Source organism: Dreissena polymorpha, chromosome 8 (genome assembly GCF_020536995.1).
Source record: "Dreissena polymorpha isolate Duluth1 chromosome 8, UMN_Dpol_1.0, whole genome shotgun sequence".
NCBI classification, from domain to species: domain Eukaryota; kingdom Metazoa; phylum Mollusca; class Bivalvia; order Myida; family Dreissenidae; genus Dreissena; species Dreissena polymorpha.
In genome coordinates, this window is record NC_068362.1 from 13,848,682 (window position 1) to 13,870,012 (window position 21,331).

Sequence of the window (21,331 nt, forward strand, 5' to 3'; positions counted from 1 at the left end):
CGACGACGACGACGACGACGACGACGACGACTACGACGACGACGACTACTACTACTACGACGACGACGACGACGACGACGACGACGACGACGACTACACTACGACGACTACGACGACGACGACGACTACGACGACGACGACGACGACGACGACTACGACGACTACGACTACTACACGACGACTACGACTACGACGACTACGACTACTACGACTACGACACTACTACTACGACGACTACGGCGACGACGGCGACTACTACGACTACGACGACGACTACGACTACGACGACGACGACGACGACGACGACGACTACGACTACTACGACGACGACGACGACGACGACTACGACGACGACGACGACGACGACTACTACGACGACGACGACGACGACGACGACGACGACGACGACGACGACGACGACGACGACGACGACGACGACGACGACTACGACGAGACTACGACGACGACGACGACGACGACTACGACGACTACTACTACTACGACGACGACGAAGACGACGACTACACGACTACGACGACGACGACGACTACGACGACGACTACGACGACGACGACGACGACGACGACGACGACGACGACGACGACGACTACGAGACGACGACGACGACGACGACGACGACGACGACGACGACGACGACGACGACGACGACGACTACGACGACGACGACGACTACGACGACGACGACGACGACGACGACGACGACTACTACGACGACGACGACGACTACGACTACGACGACGACTACTACTACGACGACGACTACGACGACGACGACGGCGACAAACGACTACGACGACGACACTACGACTACTACTACGACTACGACTACTACTACTACGACGACGACGACTACTACTACGACGACTACTACTACGACGACGGCGACGACGACTACGACGACTACGACTACGACGACGACGACGACGACGACTACGACTACGACTACGACGACTACTACGACTACTACGACGACGACGACTACGACGACGACGACGACTACGACGACTACGACTACGACGACTACTACTACGACTACGACTACTACTACTACTAATACTACTACTACTACTACTACACTAACTACTACCGACTACTACTACTTCTGACTTCTACATTCTAATACTACTACTACTTCATACTACACTATACTACTTCTACTTCTACTACCACTACTACTACTACTACTAATACTCTTACTACATACTACCATTACCATTACTACTATTAATACTAATAATAAGAATATTAATACTAATCATAATAATCATAATAATCATAATAATCATGCTCATAATAATCATCATTATATTGCTTATAAAAATTATAATAATACAAATTATAATATAAATTTTGCTTCTTAATGGTTTGTATTTTATTATAATTATTACAGTATCGGCATAAGAAAGTGTATGAAATGATATATGCAGGTTTTAAAAAATGTTTTCAAAGTGTTAGGAATTGTTATGGATATTAATGTCTCATTCAAATTCATTTGTATAACAAAAGTCACATCATTGTTTCAATATAATTTTATTATTCAAACAATTTATACTGTGAATATTAAATCTAGGACAGTAGTGCACAGAAAATGTTATGGATTCTGGCCATGTTCTTGTGTGCAACACTGTTCAACTCAAGTTGTGATTTGCATAACAGTCGATGTTCAAATTAGTTTTGTGTTTGACAATGTGGTCCATTAGTGTGTTGATTTTGATTAACCTGCATGATTATATCTGTATTATTTAATTGCGGCATATCGCTTACAGCTACATGCAAGGAAAATGGGCAAGGAAAAATCAAATATTTTAACATACTTTAGCGAACAAAATGCATGCAAAAAGACTTACAACAAGTGAATTCATACTGCAAATATAGTCACTGTTTGCATAAATTCATTCTGCGAAAACATATCCATGAACGGTTTATTATAACTACATCGAATGCTGTAAACAAATGTGAACTGTGATCGAAACAGAAACGAAAAACATCTGAAAAATCCGTCCGGGTGTCGAACTTATTACTTGAATGCATTGCTAAGAAATGACAGTAAACATCCCTTTTTGTTAAGCGCATGCGCTTCATTGTTCGATAAATAACTCTGTCCAAGCTATGAATACATAGAACGCTAACAATTGCTGGAACAAAATGTAAGCATCAAAAGGCCAAACAAACAGGCCCCAGAACGTAAGATGATTTTTATTTCAGACTACATACAATGTTGTCTTAGTATATATATAACGAGCTGTGTATGTTTTTAGGCCATAGTTATTGCAGTCAATAAATCGTTCTTAGAAGGTGTCCCTTCGAACAAAAAATAATTTACCCAATGCTATTTTTATTGTCTCAAAATCCGAAGGACCGTAAAACTTGTTGAAATTGGAAAAAAACACATACCATTTACATGCTGTTAACATTGCATTGTTTATGTTCAAGCTTTATGTGTATATTGCTAAAAGAAAGTATTCATATCTTGTGGACACTTAATGTAATCTGAATATTGTTACTTAACTTATATTGTACATTTATACTGGCCTTGCTTATATACAAAGGTTGTGATTTTCATAAGTCACAGGCTTCGCAGGTTGTATGTATCGTTATAAAATATACACATTATTGTTAGGGCTTGTAATTTAAATTTTCTGTACCTGGAAACTTGGGCACATAATATAATTATTTGAAAGAGATTATCGCGATTCTTATTATACCTATTTTAGAGAGTATATACGATATTCTTTTTTTTCAAGACAGATACAACGATGCTGCATATAAAATGATAAATGTTAAAAACAAAATAGTACACGATGTTAATTAAATGTCATCTGTATGATACTGAAAATAAATTTCTTTATTATAGCAGAAATCTCTTTTATGTACAAAAAACATTCCCTTTTGTGTGATCAAATTCGTTTTTAGGCGTAATGTTAGTTCTTCAAAAATATGACAAAGAAGTAACCACTATTTTCTAAATCGCGCCATATAACGATATCTACTTTACACAATATATTGTTATTTCATTTATTGGTTCAACCGTGCTAAAGTACATCGCCGACATTGAAACCTACATACGAAAATGCAAAGTGCCATTTGGAAGGAACTTGGTTATAAAAATTAATATTTTATTTTACTTGCGGCATCCAGATGTTAGTTTTAGGTTCATGATTTGTTTTACTTTCTATGGCCTATTAATCGCATTCTCGGTGTTTGCATGGAGATAAACATTTATTTATTGTACCATAGTTTTCTTTTTAAATGAACTTTTAGGCTTTAGAAACATATCGAATACATTTCAGTTTATACATTGTTAATATGCCAAATATCAATGTTCAAATTATATACAAATTTCTGTATATATAGCTTTCAAAACGACTTGTCCAGGTCTAGAGTTCAAGAAGTAGAACTCTTCACAAAAACACAAAACTTGTTGTTTTGTGTGTTAGTGTATGTTTTGTATAGACTGAAAAAGGTCCAATTATCTTGGCCATCAGCGACGTTGGTTTCTAGAGTAATATGTGTTTTAAGGTGGTTTACTTTGGCAAATAAAGGAACTTCCTACACAGTCAGAGACATTTTTATTTAGAATAATACCGTTCATTATTGCCCATACATTGAATTATTTTTTGGCATTTTTATCTAAATTCAATACGAATATGTCACAGTGTACTGATCATTCTTGTATTTTGCTCGAAAACAAATGGCATCGCTTCTTGTCTATAACATATTTTATCTGACGCTCAATGTTGAAAAGGCGAATCACTAGCAGCAAAAGTTGAATATGCAATTTATTATGGGCCTCATATTCAAATGCATACAACCCCTTTCATACCTCAGCGGCGTTTGCGCGACACTCCCAGCGTATTCTAAAACACACAGAACGCCGAGATGCGAAGGCCTTTAAACATCTCATGTAATGCCACGTCGCAGTGATTAATCTAAATGAGCAAATAGATCTAATAGGATATGCGTATGCAATGCGTGAGAAAATCAAAATTTGGATCTTCTGGTGGCGTGACTTTGCCGAGAAGAACTCTTGAGAGTTGGATTTCAACAGTACAGCGAAATTGCGGCGGGAGCGCGTATTATCATGTGATAAGCGCGTTGTAAGCGAGTCGTGTACGCGATTTAGCTGCTTATTGCGTTCCTTGATTACGCTTTAAGGACGGTACGAGGACTTTGTTAGAACGCGACGCCGTAAGGTCGTCGGGAGGACGCAGTGTGAGCGCGATAAAACATCAATTGAATACTGTTTACTTATTTTGCGGCGCCATGACCGACTTAAACAACTCAGTGGAAAGGCTGTGACAACGTTTTCCGGTGATGCTGTTTTTATTGAAGGTTCTCTTTTTGAAATTTCTTATGCTTAAGTTATTCATTTTATGTGGCATTGCAACAAGTTTACAAAGAAGGACGTGTTTTTGTTGTTGTATGGCTTTGATGCATCATTTCAAATACTTCTTTATTTTATAATATTGATTTATTAATAACATCTGAAATGACATATGATATACATGATGTATGAACACGTTTTTATGTAAGTAATACTGCGCTGACATTTAACATAATGCAACTTACCGCTTTCCAAGTCTGCATATTCTGTTCATAACAGCCCCATTTTAAAGTCATTAATAGCTAATGCCTCGAACATTCAATGCTCCGTCTACTGTTAAATTCACTTAGTCGGCGTTATCTACAATGAAAAAAAGCGAAACGTGTTCCAATATATGATGAGAATTTGACGCAATTTGCTTAAAATAACTTCTGGACAATTGCTCAACTTGTTCAATAATAGTAAAAATAAATTTTACAAAGTAAGCATACAATATTTTGATTGTACAAAAAACTGGAAAGCACGTCGAATGGAGTGTTATTAACTGTATGTCGACCAATGATTTTATTTGTACAATTTAATTACGCATTTTTACACGGTGCTTTATGTATAATAAAGGCGCTCCAAAACCTAACTTGGATACATATAATGAATTTACAATGTCCGTTTGCATTGATATATTCAAACGACCTTAATATATAATTATATGCATATATACATGTTTGTGTAATATAAATACTGCAGAACACATGTTACAGTTTTAAAACTTTATAATATCAAAATATCAAATTCGTTGTAAACCATAATAGCCTTCATGAGATATTTGTAATTGTTAAAGTACGTGTATAATTCGAATATTTACCTTGTACATGTAAATCGCATTAACGTCTTTACCTAAGTATCAACACTATTCTCACTTACTTCGTCTAGGTTATCAACTCGCGATTGAAGATTTGTTATCCTATATACATGAACGAAATAGGTATGAAACGTAACTTTGCAATAGGTAAGCCAACATCTTCAGTTATACAGAGTTTCCAATGCCCTTAAACGCGTACATGACGAGCTTTTCCTGCTATAAGCAGCGTTCCGCGTACTGGAGATGAGGGACCTGTTAATTATAGTAGACACAGAGATCTCCAGTCTTCCAAAATAGTCCTTATGATTCTAAGTCTGCGGAGATAGATGACATTGTTGCTTTGTTCATATGCTGATCAAATCGTGCATTTTCTTAGCAGCATTCCAAAAGAGATAGCAAACATAGCTATCATACCATGCATTTTATTAATAAACAGTAAATACATTAATGAATATTGCCTCTTATCAGTATAAATAGACTTGTACACGCATCTAGCAATAATTGCTTATTGATAAATTAGCCTATTTTGTAAAATAAGACGTATCATATAATATAACATCTATCATTTAGACATTTTAAAGCACATGGTTACGATAACGTTCATTTCGGAATTGTCTATTCGCAAATGGTTTTCATAATGTTGTTTGCTTACCCCATACTTGGTGACTCATGGGTTAAGCGTCTGAAGCTTGTATTTTATTTGACGTTTGTGCGATGTCGGGTAGATATCCCCTTGTTGAAGTTGCGGCTGAAGAGCTCGAAATATATGTTTCATACCTCAAGTGACTTCCAATAAGAACTTAACAATAACATGTTATATGGCTACGCGCCGATGCACCCGTTCATCACACTGAAACATTTCCTCATTTAATAGTGATTGAGTCGCTATAATGAGAAAAGTAAACTGAATTGAATCATTCTTTGTTGAAAAACAACTAATGGTCAACGGGACTACAAAGGCTGTTCGTAAGTTGCGAAACGGCGGCCACTTAATAAAAGTTCTACGTCTGAAACAAGCACATGAAGTAATCTCACTTAATGTCTGTTTCATAAAAGCGCATGATTCATGAATCACTTCTCTCGTGAAAAGTTATTATCAGTTACACAAACGAAGATGGCATGCCAGTGAGCTTAGTTGACAGCATGTTTCCGTGTCGCATAAAAGTCCATAGCATTTCGATATAAACTTATATTCTTCCGCACTTGCTTTTCCGACGAGCTGTTGGCTCCCTATTTAACCGCGTAGGTACTAGAACAATACAGCTTGCATTTAATTATTGTATAATTGTATATATTTGTTAAAGTTGTGTACCTTAAACGGGTGTGTTCAGTCACATACATTACGTCGCACAAGCTACGCCATTACTTGCGTTATCAGGTGAATAAAAATAAATGTACTTAATTTTGGTTTGCTTATAGATTTAAGGAAAAAATAGGATTATATGCAATTCAAACGAGGGCTGAACATTTGCAGTTTTCCCCTTAAAATACGTTCGGCCAAGCTCTGCGGTTAAATAGTGTCAATAGTAACACATTAATGTGGCAAGTGGAACAATATCCTTATGCTCAAAGCTAACATGCTTATTTGGGACCCGATTCTATTTATCTGATTATATGAGGGTTGCTTATGCAAATCAAACGATATGTTAATATTGATTGTAAAATCATGTTAATCACGGTAAAGCTATCGTAGTTAGGTTAGATCTAAATGTAAATTCAACTTATTTTAGCTCCGCTTTTGAACATAGTTTGATTGGTAGATGATTTTGTTTTTCGGACCTCTGATATGGAACCTAGTGATTTAATCAAAGACGATATTTTAAAGTAATTTTGCTAAAAAGTATGGTTGTTTGGCAAAAGTGAACTATTTACATAGGGACGAACATGTATCAATGATAAGCGTAAACCATCAACGAAATCGAAACTTATATTTGAAATGTTCACTTTACGAATTGTACGGACATTCTAGGATGTAATATGTGAGAAGAAAAAAATCTGCCAAGCCCTTTGGAAGGCAATTGTAATAGAATATACATATTAACCGACATCATATAATAAGCAACTGGCAAAAGCTCACTACATATGGTTACGGTCTTAAAGCTCAGCATGTAGGACACCTTTCTTAAATGGACGGGATTAAATATCCGCCCAAATGCTTTTCACGTAGAAGCATGAAGATGTTGTAATATGAATACAATAAACGAACGGTTACAATAACACTTTGACCCGGTCTAAAAAACAAATAAATGCGAAGGTACATTTTATTACGACCTACCCCAATTAAGAACATCATATGATATCACGATATCGCGATTAAATCACGAGGTAATACAATGATATACACGTCAAATTCAGTACAAAAGCACAGTACATAGCCCAAGGTCTTTGTAATGCACACATGAACTTGAAGTTTATTTAAACGGAAGGTAGTTAATTAGAATTTATCAATTGTTTCATAATTACATGAATCTTTATTAGTTATATTTTCAGATGCAGTATAGACTTAATTAGGCGAACATAGTTTACAAGAAAAGCACTGCATTAGGATATGGTAAATTAACATTCACTAAGAACATGTTGCCCTTCAAATTTATTAATGTAAAATGCATACGAAACAAACGAAGATTAAAGGTGATCTTTGAGTTAAAGATATTCTGCAAAAATGAACTGAAAAATTTAACTTGGTTTAATATAATTTTTGGATAGTATACTGTATGAAAACATGTATTTACACAATGTATGCTCCAGATATGCAGTCAAGTCAATGATTCAATGTGTGTTAATGTTACGATTGTTTGTCCAAATCCCTAAGACCTCAACCTTTGATGCATTATTTTATCATCCAATCGTCACATGACGAAGAATATTCAAACGGCCTGAATATGACCTAACCTTACATGAATATTGATAAGCTTGTACCGACAACTGGTGCAATTATAGTTAATATTTGCGCACGATAACCGACATTATTTGATACAATGTTACTATATTTTAAGGTCTCATTCCAAATTTTGAACCTTTGAAATGCATTTAAACATACACACGTAAGAAGGAAAAAATGTTTGGAACCACCATCAATACTAAACTTATATACATTTGTTCTCATTACAGAATGCAGGTATACGTTTGTTTTATAATACGAAGGTTATAAATTAGAAGCAACATGCATATTTTTGTTTACAATTACTTCAGTACCTATAACAACGACAACTTTGGTCTGTCGAAAAAAATAAATACTATGTGCCATGTTGCCATCTATCCACATACCAAGTACTTTTTGATTTTTCTCAGGATCCGGTAGGAGATTAATAAAAGGAGCAGTTCATGCGGGATTTAAACGGATATAAATGTACATATTGACATGATCTGTCAACATGAGGAGTCATGGTTTCTTAATATGTAGATGAACCAAATATTTACCTAGGTCATTTATTATTTTGAAGGATATTAGCGATTTGTTTAAATGGAGTTTAGAACTGTTAGTATAAAGAAACAGCTTTTTTGCTAAAAGCTAGCAAATTATTTTTGTTTAATTATGGCACTGCCATGTGTTAAGACGTTAATAATAATGTGACTATGTAGTAACCAAATGTTTAATTTACTTACATGCGCGTTCAAAGGGAAACAACTTCTCATTACGGCGAGTTAAAATGAAAATTTATCTAAACGTGGCCTACCTTTTGGTAGTTTGTAAAATCGAAATTGTCAGGTTTCAAGACTCATGTAAAACACAGACATGAGTTCATTAAAATTGTTTCCAAACAGTAATACATTTTAGGCCTGCTATTACAACATTCTATAGCATGCTTAGAACAGGTACTAATTTGTGTACTTGCGTTCAAAGTTGTTTCACGCCAGATCGAGTTTATTGTGTTTGCAAAATATTTCGTACTTGATGAGTGCTAAAGTGCGTCGTCAAAATGTGGGGGCAACTCATCATGTCTGGCAATATCATTATCAAGGATAAAACAATCGAGGTCGAAAAAATCATAATGGACAAATTTATCATTATGAATTTCACCAGCTTATTTTTAGTCCCACCTCCTACACATCACATTTCTCTACTAAGAATGCCGTTTGATTTAAGTTGTAGCCACAGTACAGACTATCAATAGGTTAATATGACAAAAGAACTAGTTTTGATTGCAATCAATTTAACCACGACCAATTGTAATTACACGTTAATATACAATTGTGAAATGTTCAATAAAGACAGTTCTTTAATATTATTTTTTCTTCGTGCAGTGAGGCCTCTGATCACACTGCTGGGATGACGTCACGTCTGACGTGTCACTTAGCGTGGCGTCACACTTGATGTACAGGCGGTGGTCTGATCCGCTCATCTGGAACGCTTGGAACAAAAACCGCGTCGCATGGTCCGTCTGAGACAGGAAGTGGGTGTAAGCGTCCATTTCGCAACTGTAAAACACATGTGCATGCCGAGTTCTTCAATAACGCGACATTATTCATGGTTTCTTTACATATTTAGTATATTTATCCTAAACATCATTATAAATAGTGAACAAGTCATATGTATTTTTATGTTTATCCGAATAGAATATTGATAAACATCTTCAAGCAGACAAGCAGAGCTTCGTTAGATAACGTACGCACGTGTTAGGGAGTGTTCCTATTGTTATACTTTCTACCAATTTACTAGTCGAAAGTCTAAACATAAGATTTATATTTATAGTCAAAAACAAGATGCATGCGTTCGTTTTTTTCTCATTTATAAATTTGAAAAGAAACGTGATGTGATTACAACTCTGATTGATATTTATGTTATGGTCTATTTTGAAAGCGTACCCGTTATATATGAGGTAGTTCCGGGCACCATGGCCGTTCAAGGTCGGCTCTGTGTAGCACGAATGCAGCCTCATGTTCACTGTCCAATCAACGTTCAGCACAAAGGTCTTGACGAAAACATTCGCACCTGTGGTAACGTCAAGTGGATTTCCAGAAATTGCCTAAGGGGATAATCGAAACAAAAGTACTTAATGTATGTACTATCCCAACAAGGTTCACTTGCGCAATCAGATTGAAATTATTGCGTCAGACACACTGTTCACTTTATTAAATATTGAATATGTAGATTCAATTGTTCAGCAACAGTTTCCAAATATATGCACGAAGCAGAGGCATGAACCCAGTATTTATGATCTTTTAGTGAATGCACTTAATGCATGAACTATGTTGTACGAGGGTACAGGAGTAAGGTGCATTATATGGGGAATTGCGTTTTGTCGTTAATAAAAGATGGTTTCTCTCTCGATTGAGCATCTTGAGTATTGAATGCTATATATTATTTATTCATACACTAAAATGTTTTTTCATGAAATTTTGTGACCTTTTGGAAGTTTGGATCGAGGAAAAACTGCGTCTGAATCGCATACGACGTAGTCGAATTCAGGGATCCTTGATCACCTTCCATTGATTGGTTGCAGGTCACGTGACTAAGAACCGATTGGTTCCTTTGAATGTGACAGTTGACGTCAAGCGTCCAGTTGATGTTAAGTTATGATGAAAATGTACTTAGGATCATGGTAGGCGTAAACAAGTTGGTTTGTGTGGACAATATCAGTGTCGTTTGACTTGAGAACAATCAAAGTTGAAGATAATAGTATACAATTAGTTTATATCTGTTATACAAGATGCGAATATATGTATCATACCAGTAGCAGCTTTTGTAACAAGTGTGTACAACTAAATCGAACGCATTACAAATAATTTGTTTAAAGTGAAACCATTTATTTACTGATTTGCGTAGCAATACACATTTTTTGAATACGTTTTTATTCTCAACATTATTCAATAAGTGTTAATTTGATACGATTTGCACATTCATTTGATAACAATCCTAATCCGCCTTTTTATTCGCTCATGAAACAACAATCCTGAAGATAATTAAGAAATAACCAAGTTAACTTTTCAGATACATTGCCAATCATCTTATAATTAAATGAACTACCTATTATAAAAACAAAGTATAGCAAAAAGTGACCTATAGTTAATTTGAAAAATTGTTTAGATCTGTTTAATTTTAATTATCATAAATATGTGTATTATTTGCAGAATCTTTGCTTCGCATATACACACATTTGGTCAGAACTTCTTACCTTAGTGGTGGTCAAACAGCTTTCTATGTCATAGTCAAAGATTAAGTGGTTGCCAATATATTGTCCCGTGCACGAGTTTTCGCCAAACTATACGTCCGTAGCAACAGAACCTGGATATCTAAAACCCATATCAACAACATTACTAATTATGTTTGTGTAAAACCAGAAGCAATGATACGATTGTATACTCTCGTGGCTATTGCTCTAATACTCGAAGTTCTAGAGTTTTTGATATCAAAATATAATGAATGGTCTGAGCGGGCGGTGTACATTATATAGTTCATCACCTGTATCTTAGCTTTTCCATGTCGATGTCAAGATGCCAGGCGGTTGGTGAGCAAGCAGAACCGATTATTTCCTTACGCGATACAGCTGTTTTTAAAGATAAAAATGTTGGTTTTAACATGGCATTATAGTAATTGTATCTCTATAAGGGATGATAAGGTAGAACTTAATTCCAATATAGCTACTACAATCATTATTTAAAATACTACTACTACTATCATACTTCTACTAGTAGTAATAGTATTAGTAGTAGTAGTAGTAGTAGTAGTAGTAGTAGAAGTATTAGTAGTAGTAGTAGTAGTAGTAGTAGTAGTAGTAGTAGTAGTAGTAGTAGTAGTAGTAGTAGTAGTAGTAGTAGTAGTAGTAGTAGTAGTAGTAGTAGTAGTAGTAGTAGTAGTAGTAGTAGTAGTAGTAGTAGTAGTAGTAGTAGTAGTAGTAGTAGTAGTAGTAGTAGTAGTAGTAGTAGTAGTAATAGTAGTAGTAGTAGTAGTAGAAGTAGTAGTAGTAGTAGTAGTAGTAGTAGTAGTAGTAGTAGTAGTAGTAGTAGTAGTAGAAGTAGTAGTAGTAGTAGTAGAAGTAGTAGTAGTAGTAGTAGAAGTAGTAGTAGCAGTAGTAGTATCATTAGTAGTAGCAGTAGTAGTAGTATTAGTAGAAGTAGTAGTAGTTGTAGTAGTAGTAGAAGTAGTAGTAGTAGTAGTAGTAGTAGTAGTAGTAGTAGTAGTAGTAGTAGTACTAGTAGTAGTAGAAGTAGTAGTAGTAGTAGTAGTAGTAGTAGTAGTAGTAGTAGTGGTAGTAGTAGTAGTAGTAGTAGTAGTAGAAGTAGTAGTAGTAGTAGTAGTAGTACTAGTAGTAGTACTAGTAGTAGTAGTAGTAGTAGTAGTAGTAGTAGTAGTAGTAGTAGTAGTAGTAGTAGTAGTAGTAGTAGTAGTAGTAGTAGTAGTAGTAGTAGTAGTAGTAGTAGTAGTAGTAGTAGTTATTGTAGTAGTATTAGTAGTAGAAGTAGAAGTAGTAGAAGTAGTAGTAGTAGTAGTAGTAGAGGCAATGGTAGTGTTATAAACATACATTTTGAGAAATAAAAAATGTAGTTTTTTCTTGACGTTAGTTCTCAACTTCTCAAGGAGTCAATAATCTTAACATGATACACTTCGTATACATACATATTTTATACATGTTTGTGTTGCCTGTTTTAAAAATCAGTTATGATTAATGTATGTTTGATGATTTGGTCACTAAATTGCAATTTGATTGGGTAATACCATTTGTACTGAGTCTCAGCAGAAAACCGTATGATTCGGTTGTATCAAACCCGTAAACGATCACACCAAAACTCACGCCGGCGTCAATGTGGTAAATATGGTGCATCCCAGCAGTGACAGTGAACCGTATGATACTGAACTATAGAGATACGAACGGGTAAACTTTAACACTGGTAAAACTGATTAAATACGCAGCTGTCATTACTACATAATTTCGGACGCGATACTGATTGAAATTGTAGAGTACAATGTAATTCAAATATTCAAGCGTTATAAACCAAGTGGGAACATAAATGTCCGGGCCCGTATTCACCAACCCATTCTTAGACCTAAGAATAAAGAATAGACTTGGAACCAAGAAAAAGGCGTTCAGTGTTTGAACATGTACAGGCTTCCACTGGTGAGTATGCCATTAACATCATGTTGAACATGAAGAATGAAATAGATTGAGGTGTTACGTGTCAAATTTGACTTTACATTCAAGCAATTTTTGAATATATCAAGAATTTTTTGGAGAATACGGGCCTTAACACTTTCAATTACGATACAAGTTTACCTCAATATTGTTTAATATTGTTCTCAGTTCATATGAACGGTCAATTGAAGCACCTTCAATTCGTAGTCCGGTTGCCTGGTCTGTCTTTATAGTTGTCGAGGCATGGTGGTAAGACAGCGACGTTGGAGTTTCGTAGAAATATTCAGTTTCTTGATTGTCTGAAGCGGGAACTGTTATCATGCTGGGATCTCCAATGACTGAATCCGCAGATGTTCCTTCGGAAAATTAAAGTATTAGGACCGGATGGTTTGATATAACTGATGTAACAGCATCACTAGAGCTGACATATTCATAGTACTCTCCTTCATTAAGTGTGACCAGTGTTGCTCCTATGTGAACTAAGGCATCATTCTTTGAAGAAATCATGCGCAATCTGTTGTTCCTTCTAGTTTTGAGTTTCGCACACAAATATTCCTTTTGCCAAAAACGAACTGGAAGCAACTGCTCGGCTAAGTAATCGCATGCAGTGACGTCGTGTGGAACATTCGCACAATTATTACCTGATACAACCGATATAGGTTTTGAACTAGTTATGTGCGTTACTGTCAAGTCATATTCATGTTGCACCAAGTACGTTTGCAATTTGCCAAGTGCAAATGAGACTGTCTGCCCAGTGCTGTAACTTCTACCACCAATCTGTATAGCTCCAGCAGATGTTTTCAGTTGAGCTTCAATCCGAGTATTGTCTTCAAGAGCAGCGATAATTAACTTGCTAGTCCGTTCTCTGGATTCGTATGATGCAACAAAGAAATCGTTGGCGTCATCAGAAATGGGTAAAAGTAGGAAGCTATCTGAGGTATGCTCATTCCTTACCATGACATATACTTATACGGGTTGATCCGCTTCAACATATACGACTTTGTTGGGAAACTCATTTGTAGTGGCTACAACACGGTCTGGAATAATTACTGTAATGGACGTGTTTGCAGGTGTTGTTATATTTTGGTTGAACCCAATTCCGGGAGCAGTCATGTATACTTTTGAAAAATACTTGCTTGCAATGTACATCGTGATATAATCGGGAGAGCTAAAGGATTCTGAGATTCCGAAAATGAACTGGCGACCAAACGAATCTGTTTATAAAAACAATATGATATTTTGTATACATGTAAATGACTTAAATATAGCAATTTGTGAATTATTACGATATTATACAAAATGTATTATAACAGTAATGTCGAACAAACCTACCGAGTAAATGATGTTCTACGGAAAACATATATTTAACAAAATATCTTTTATTGAAACGTGAAATATACTATTATAAAAAAAACGTCTAGAAAATATAACATACATGCAAAGTTAGCTGGAATAATCACAAGCAGATTTGTCTGAAAAGAAAACATATATATTTTATTATAAACACGCTTAAAGGGAAAACCTTACCACGACAAAAGGTTTAAAAGTTTAGGTCATGAACTGTCGTAGATTTTCCAAGCATAATAATATGACTTATGGTATAACCATTTGACAAACTTATCACTGTTTCACTGAATACAACATATTTACTTACCCTCTCCCCTCATTTTTTTCAGTATATTTTATTTTAACCTAAAGTTTTGGCTTTGTCATGTCACAAATTGCCTATCTAAAGGCAATATAAATATATATAGTATAGTAATTATTTCCTTAAATATAAATCATTTTTAATAACTCTATCATGTTAATATGCGCTTACCAGACCAATGAACATATATGCCATATGTCTCGCCTTTGTCGGAGTCATATGTCCATTGCCAGCTAGATCTGAGTTCTTATGATAAGAAACTGCGTGAAATAGATGGTTTCAAATCTTGTGTGTAAACGCATATCGCATAAGATAAAAGCGTAGACTTTGCATGCCGCATATATAAGATATGTATGTAAATAATATGAAAATAAGGTCGATTTGTTCTTAAAAAACACTGCATTGTCAAAATTAAATACTAATATTTGCACGTGTAACTTTTATGAACAGTATTATGTAATCAGTTAATTGAAATAAAAATGTTTACCGGACCCTAACAAATATATGTTCCGTTACAAAAAGCTTTACTACTAAGTGTTTTTAATTATACGTTTTCTAGCATGGAGGATACAGAAAAGTCTGATGTCAACTATGACGACAAAACCATTCTCGCAATAGCTACGGCTGTCCAAGACTCTATCCAATCATCGCTTTCAACACAATGGCAAAGTATGATAGAGTCAATTGTTGCTGGAGTTGTAGATGGACTATCAAATAGGATAGAGTCACTTGAAAATAACAATAAGGTCCTCTTCAATGAAAATAGAGTTCTACGAGATCGAGTTACAGATCTAGAAAACAAGATGGATGCCAGCGAGCAGTATAGTAGGCGAAATAACGTTCGCATCTTTGGCATTCCAGAAAGTGTAGACGCACACGAAAACACTGACAACATTGTGATTAACTTGTGCAAGTCAATGGGTGCTGACGTTTCAATAAATGAAATAGATCGCTCACATAGAACTGGAAAACGTGGCGGACGTAAACCCCGCCCGATAATAGTTAAATTCACAAGCTACAGGGCTAGGCAAAAACTGTACACGAGAAGACGTGAACTGAAGTCACGCAGCGGTCATGACCAAATCTTCCTTAACGAAGACCTTACCCAACATCGTGCGCATCTGCTGTCTATCACACGTGGACTAATGAGATCTAAAAACATTGAAAGTTCATGGACAGCCGATGGAAATGTTCTCATCAGGTAAACTGAAAACGGTCAATCAACCATCAAACGAATCAGCTGTGCATCAGAACTTGAACAGTACAAAAGCAGATAATTATAGAACTTCGTATCTTTTTTGGTCAGTTTATTTTCATTTGATGCTGATTTAGCTGCACAAATATCAAGAACTCTTATTGCTTGTGCGCTATCTACTAAGCGTATGATTATTTTTACTACAATGGCATAGCCCGTTTACCTGTGAAACTATTTACCTTAAATCAAAGTAGCTCTGAATAGTTGTTTAAAAGCGCCCAAGCCTATATTAAGTTTGTAAAACATCAATCTTAATCTGGTTAAGCTTATTAACAATGTTAAATAATTTGTAAAAGTTATCAATAACAAACCAATAAAAAATCTCAATAAAATTACAACATTTACTTTGTAAAATAAGTTAACCTAAAAAATTCATGCCGTTTTAGTCACTCCGGTTGATCTCACAATGTGCACGATAATCACGATATTCTTTTGTTATTTGTGTTCTTCTATTATGCATGTGGTTATGTGATTTAACTTACAAATCCCGTTATCTAGTGACACTTCATGATTTTAAAGTATACTAACGTTGAAATGTGTGGGTACCGCTATCCATTGACATTGCATGATTAAAAACTACCTTACGATAGATTGTGTAGTATCTTATCTTAAGCTAAGAATAAACAGGTAATTGACTACGTAAATGTAAAATCACAGTTTCTTATTCTATCTTTGCGTCATTTGGTGTATAGCCAAATCATTATTTTTTTGTTTTTTGTACCTAAAGAAGTATCCAAGTATGCACTAAATGAATAAAACTAGCCAGCTTTCTAATATACTAGTTGCGGCCTCAACCTAAATTAATTTACTACATATTTTGTCTGTTTTTAAATGATGAAAACATTATATTTCTAAATCACGTTCTTGTATTCTTATGTCAGATAATGTAATAAGTACACTTTGGGACTCTAACTTTTCGTTTTTTCAGTTAGACTCTCTTTATAGTGTAACATTGCCTGATAAACTATCAGTACGATGTATGTAGAATTCCAAGTAATTATTTACGGTTACAACTGCATCGTACAAGTCTACGATTTCGTAGACTTGTACAATGATGCATCTTTATCGATGTTAATTTGTTTTGTATTTACGCGAGTGTATGTCTCCATGAGTAATGCCTGCACGTGTGCATACGCGTTATTGTAAAATTATACATCAACAACACATCGCTTAACGTTTCTCTAGTCTGACTCAATTGATTAATACAAATTAAAACCCAAAATTTTTATTTTATTTTTGTAAAAACAATTCTACTACAGTGTAAAATACAGCGCTCAATCCTTGTAAATATCATGTCGTTGAGCGTTCGTTTGAGAAGATGTTAATAAAGATACAGTTACTCTAATTATTGTTTTGTTGTTGTTGTAACTGTTGTATTTTTATATAGCATTGTTTGTTTGTACTTTTATTTAGCTGTTTTTGTGAAATGCTTACACATTTTGATATATGTAAGTGAACGTTGTGCAAACTTTTATCTCTGTGCAGGAAAATACCCTCATCACTTGAAATCCCTTCGTACTGTAGCCTTGACGGCCCATTCTTAACAACAACAACAACAACAACAACATTTATTTCGGCAATTAAGCTACAAATAAGCTTCAAGCCTACAATTAGATAAAGCAAATGGTAATTCTTCAGGTAAAGATTGCTGTGATTGTTAGTTGAATACAGAGGAAGAAAGATATTAGTATTACAGGTCAAAGATCGTGAATGCAATGTTAGTGCTTGATGGTCATTAAATATTTATTTGTTAACATAAACATAATATACTGAAATCGCTTTTTGGTATATTGAGAAAACTATTTAGAATATATAAATATTACAGTAGTGCATGCTTTTGGCATAATGAGAAAACCATTTTTACTATCGGCATAGTAAAACCAATATTTCACATATACAATGTAGTATTAATGGTACCAATATTTCACATATACAGCATAGTATAAATGGTACATGTTATCGATGAAAAATGTTGACTAATGTACATATATATATACATTAACATAGTAAAACTAGTATTTCACATACACTCTCAACAAATAAAATGATGTATGTTATCGATGCGAAAAGTTGAATAATGTACATATATACAGACAATTAGTTAAGTCAATGAGTAATTCAATTTTCATTGACGTTTGAAGCAATGATAATGATTTTGTTTTGTCAGAAAGTTACATGCATACGAGTTCTTCTCTTAGTCTACTTGCATCGTAAATATATTTTGCAATTTGAAGTAGTTCACATTTATTTGTAGTTGACATGAGCGATTTAAATTTGGTTAATGTTGGCCATCTACAGTAATATGTTTTGAAGTATTTTCTTCTTAGATGTGAGTATAGTGGGCATGTTAACATGAAGTGATATTCGTTTTCTATTAAATTTGTACAACATATTCTGCATATTCGTTCTGCTCTCTCTATATTATAGTAACGTCCTTGTTCAATTTCTAGATTATGCGATGATAGTCTGAATTTACTTAGTGCTATTCTATATTTATTTTGTTTGATTGTGTGCAAATACGGTTCAAATTCAAATTTGGTTTTAAACATACAATGCCAGATTGATTAATGTTACTTAACCAATTTTGTTTAAATTGATCTAATATTCTAATTTTTATGCTCTCTAATGATATAGTAATACGTTCTTGATTAATCCATTTATTTATTAACCCTAATTGTTCTAACATTTCTTTTATTTGTGACGCCCAATTGTTTTTGTTATAATTGATTCCGTTGTCGGCGTCGTTTTTCAATAGGAGATAAACTTGTTTTAGAATACTATTTTCATTTAAATTTAAGATTTTTATCCAATATCGGAACATAATAATTTTTCTTTACACAACCGATTGATAGTTTATTTGTAATCCTCTATTAAGTATGTGATTATGTGATTACAATTGTGAATCCCGTTATCCAGTGACACTGCCCTTTATCAAATAACACTAACGTTGAAATGGGTGGATACCGCTAGCCAGTGATAATGTATGCTTAAAAAAACTTACGAAAAATGTATAGTATTTTCGTATAAGTAAAGAATTAACAGATCACTATCTACTAAAAAATAAAAATATCCTATTTTTGCTTCATTTGGCGTATAGACAATTCATAAAATGTTTGTTTTTTGTTTTTAAAGAAGTATCTTACTATGCACAAAATGACGAAACTAGTCAGCCTACTGAGATTATACTATTTAGGATCTCAGGCTTCATTAATTGACTATATATTGTGCTCAAAATAAAATGCGTTTATGTTGCGTGTGCAAAAATGTACTATTACAGTGTAAAATACAACGCTTAACCATTGTCAATATCATGACCTTGGGCGTTCGTTTGAGAGATTTAATTACAGATACGGTTGCTATAACTATTTTTTGTTTGTGTAATTGTTGTAGTACTTATTTGCATTGTTTGTTTGTACTACTATATAACTGTATTTTGTGAAATGCTTACACATTTTGATATATGTAAGTGAACGCTTGTGTTAATTATCATCTCTGTACAGGCAATTACCATAATCACTCAAAATCCCTTCTTATTGTAGCTTTGACGGCTCATTCTTTTTTATACTGACTTTAGTTTATCTTTTGATCCTAGGCTATTATAATTTACTCTTTATACACCAAACATAACCTCGCGTATCATAATTATGATACCAAACATATTATCATCCTTTACCATTTGCTTCTTTTCCATTCCATCTTCTAATCTCTCTGATATCTTTTTCTTCAATGTGCAGCAGTTCTGTAGCAAACAACGAACACAAATCTTAATAACGTATATGTCGCAATGTGTCCTCATCGCTAATCGCAACACCCGTATTATGACAGCGTTTCTGACCCATCTTGTATTTATTGGAGGTTATTATTATGTTGTACATTAAACAGAGACCAGTAAACGCTGTCATGGGTGCATATAGATCACCAGCTATCTTTCCATTTTTCCTGCACTTATTATATGCATGTCAATTATGGCTTAATTTAACAATATAAAACCCTTTTCTCATTACAAATTTATTTATACACGTCTATGAACACAGCACTGAGAATTGAACATCCATGCAAACGTGTTCTGAAATGAAAAACATACACACGGATATTATTTTCCTCAAAAAGCTTCTAAAATGTTTCGTGTGTGCTGCAACATGTTATTGGATCTCTATAGTCTTATTGCGATCAGATGATATTCATCCTAACCCTGGGCCAACTTTGTCTGATCTATCTTCTGACACAGATACAAGAAGTTCTTCTTCCTTTCTAAACTCGTCGGCAACAAACCACATCCGTTTTGTACATTACAATATTCAAAGTCTGGTGCATAAAATTGATGTTCTTTACACAGGACTACGAGGATTTGACATAATTGGTTTTACCGAAACATGGCTAAATAGTTCTATTTTATCTGCTGATCTCCTCTTTGACGGTTTCCACCAACCAATTCGCAAGGATCGCGCATATGATTCACACGGTGGCGTTGCTATATGCGTAAATGAAAGTATTGCCTTTAAACGCAGACAAAATCTTGAACTGAATAATGTTGAATGTATTAGGATCGAAGTTGTTCCCTAAAAAAATAAATCCATTTTGTTTGGCGTGTTTTAAAGACCGCCTAGTGCGGATAGATCATATATGATTTCCATTGAAGAGTCTATAGGGTTAGCCAGAGACACGCGAATAGATGATATTATTATAACAGGTGATTTTAACATAAATGCTCTAGCTGAACCGTCTGCACGGAAAATTAATGATTTATGTCAACAATATGAATTAACGCAACTCATTAACGAACCAACACATTATACTGAACACACATCATCCATTATTGATCTTATTTTTGTAAGTAATCGGAATAATGTACTACTTTCTGGAACAGGCGAACCCTTTTTAGACCAAACCGTTCGGTACCACTGCCCTGTTTTTGTAACATTAAAATTTACAAAACCCACATACAAAACGTTTTATCGACATATCTGGCGCTATGACATTGGAGATTATTTTAAACTACGACAAATGATGTCGGATACTAATTGAGATCTACATAAATCCGAAAATGTTGATATATATGCAGATAATTTAACTAAAACAATATTGAACATTGCAAGTATATGTATTCCGAACAAAAATGTTTGTATCCGTTTGCGTGATCTTCCATGGATGA

At 34.6% G+C, this 21,331-nt stretch overlaps 2 protein-coding genes and 1 long non-coding RNA gene across 3 annotated transcripts in view; 1 reads left to right on the forward strand and 2 right to left on the reverse strand.

Moving 5' to 3' along the window:
* Positions 1 to 5,272, reverse strand: part of LOC127842578 (uncharacterized) — a 37,418-nt gene extending 32,146 nt beyond the window's left edge. The window contains exons 1-2 of the mRNA XM_052372143.1: positions 5,208 to 5,272; positions 4,591 to 4,705 (exon numbers count right to left, since the gene is read on the reverse strand). The gene's annotated coding sequence lies outside the window, so the exon portion shown is untranslated. The remainder of the gene's footprint in view (positions 1 to 4,590; positions 4,706 to 5,207) is intronic.
* A 3,932-nt stretch (positions 5,273 to 9,204) lies between these two features.
* On the reverse strand, positions 9,205 to 11,501 carry LOC127842407 (uncharacterized). Its single transcript, XR_008031613.1, has 3 exons — positions 11,321 to 11,501; positions 10,011 to 10,171; positions 9,205 to 9,623 (listed from the first exon to the last, which is right to left on the reverse strand). It is a non-coding gene; the product is annotated as an uncharacterized LOC127842407 (long non-coding RNA).
* Positions 11,502 to 11,639: 138 nt separating this feature from the next.
* LOC127840335 (uncharacterized protein DDB_G0271670-like) overlaps positions 11,640 to 21,331 on the forward strand; it is a gene marked incomplete at its 3' end in the record, with an annotated part of 75,931 nt that continues 66,239 nt past the window's right edge. The window contains exons 1-2 of the mRNA XM_052368742.1: positions 11,640 to 11,653; positions 11,847 to 12,511. Coding sequence (XP_052224702.1) covers positions 11,640 to 11,653; positions 11,847 to 12,511 — 679 coding nt within the window. The remainder of the gene's footprint in view (positions 11,654 to 11,846; positions 12,512 to 21,331) is intronic.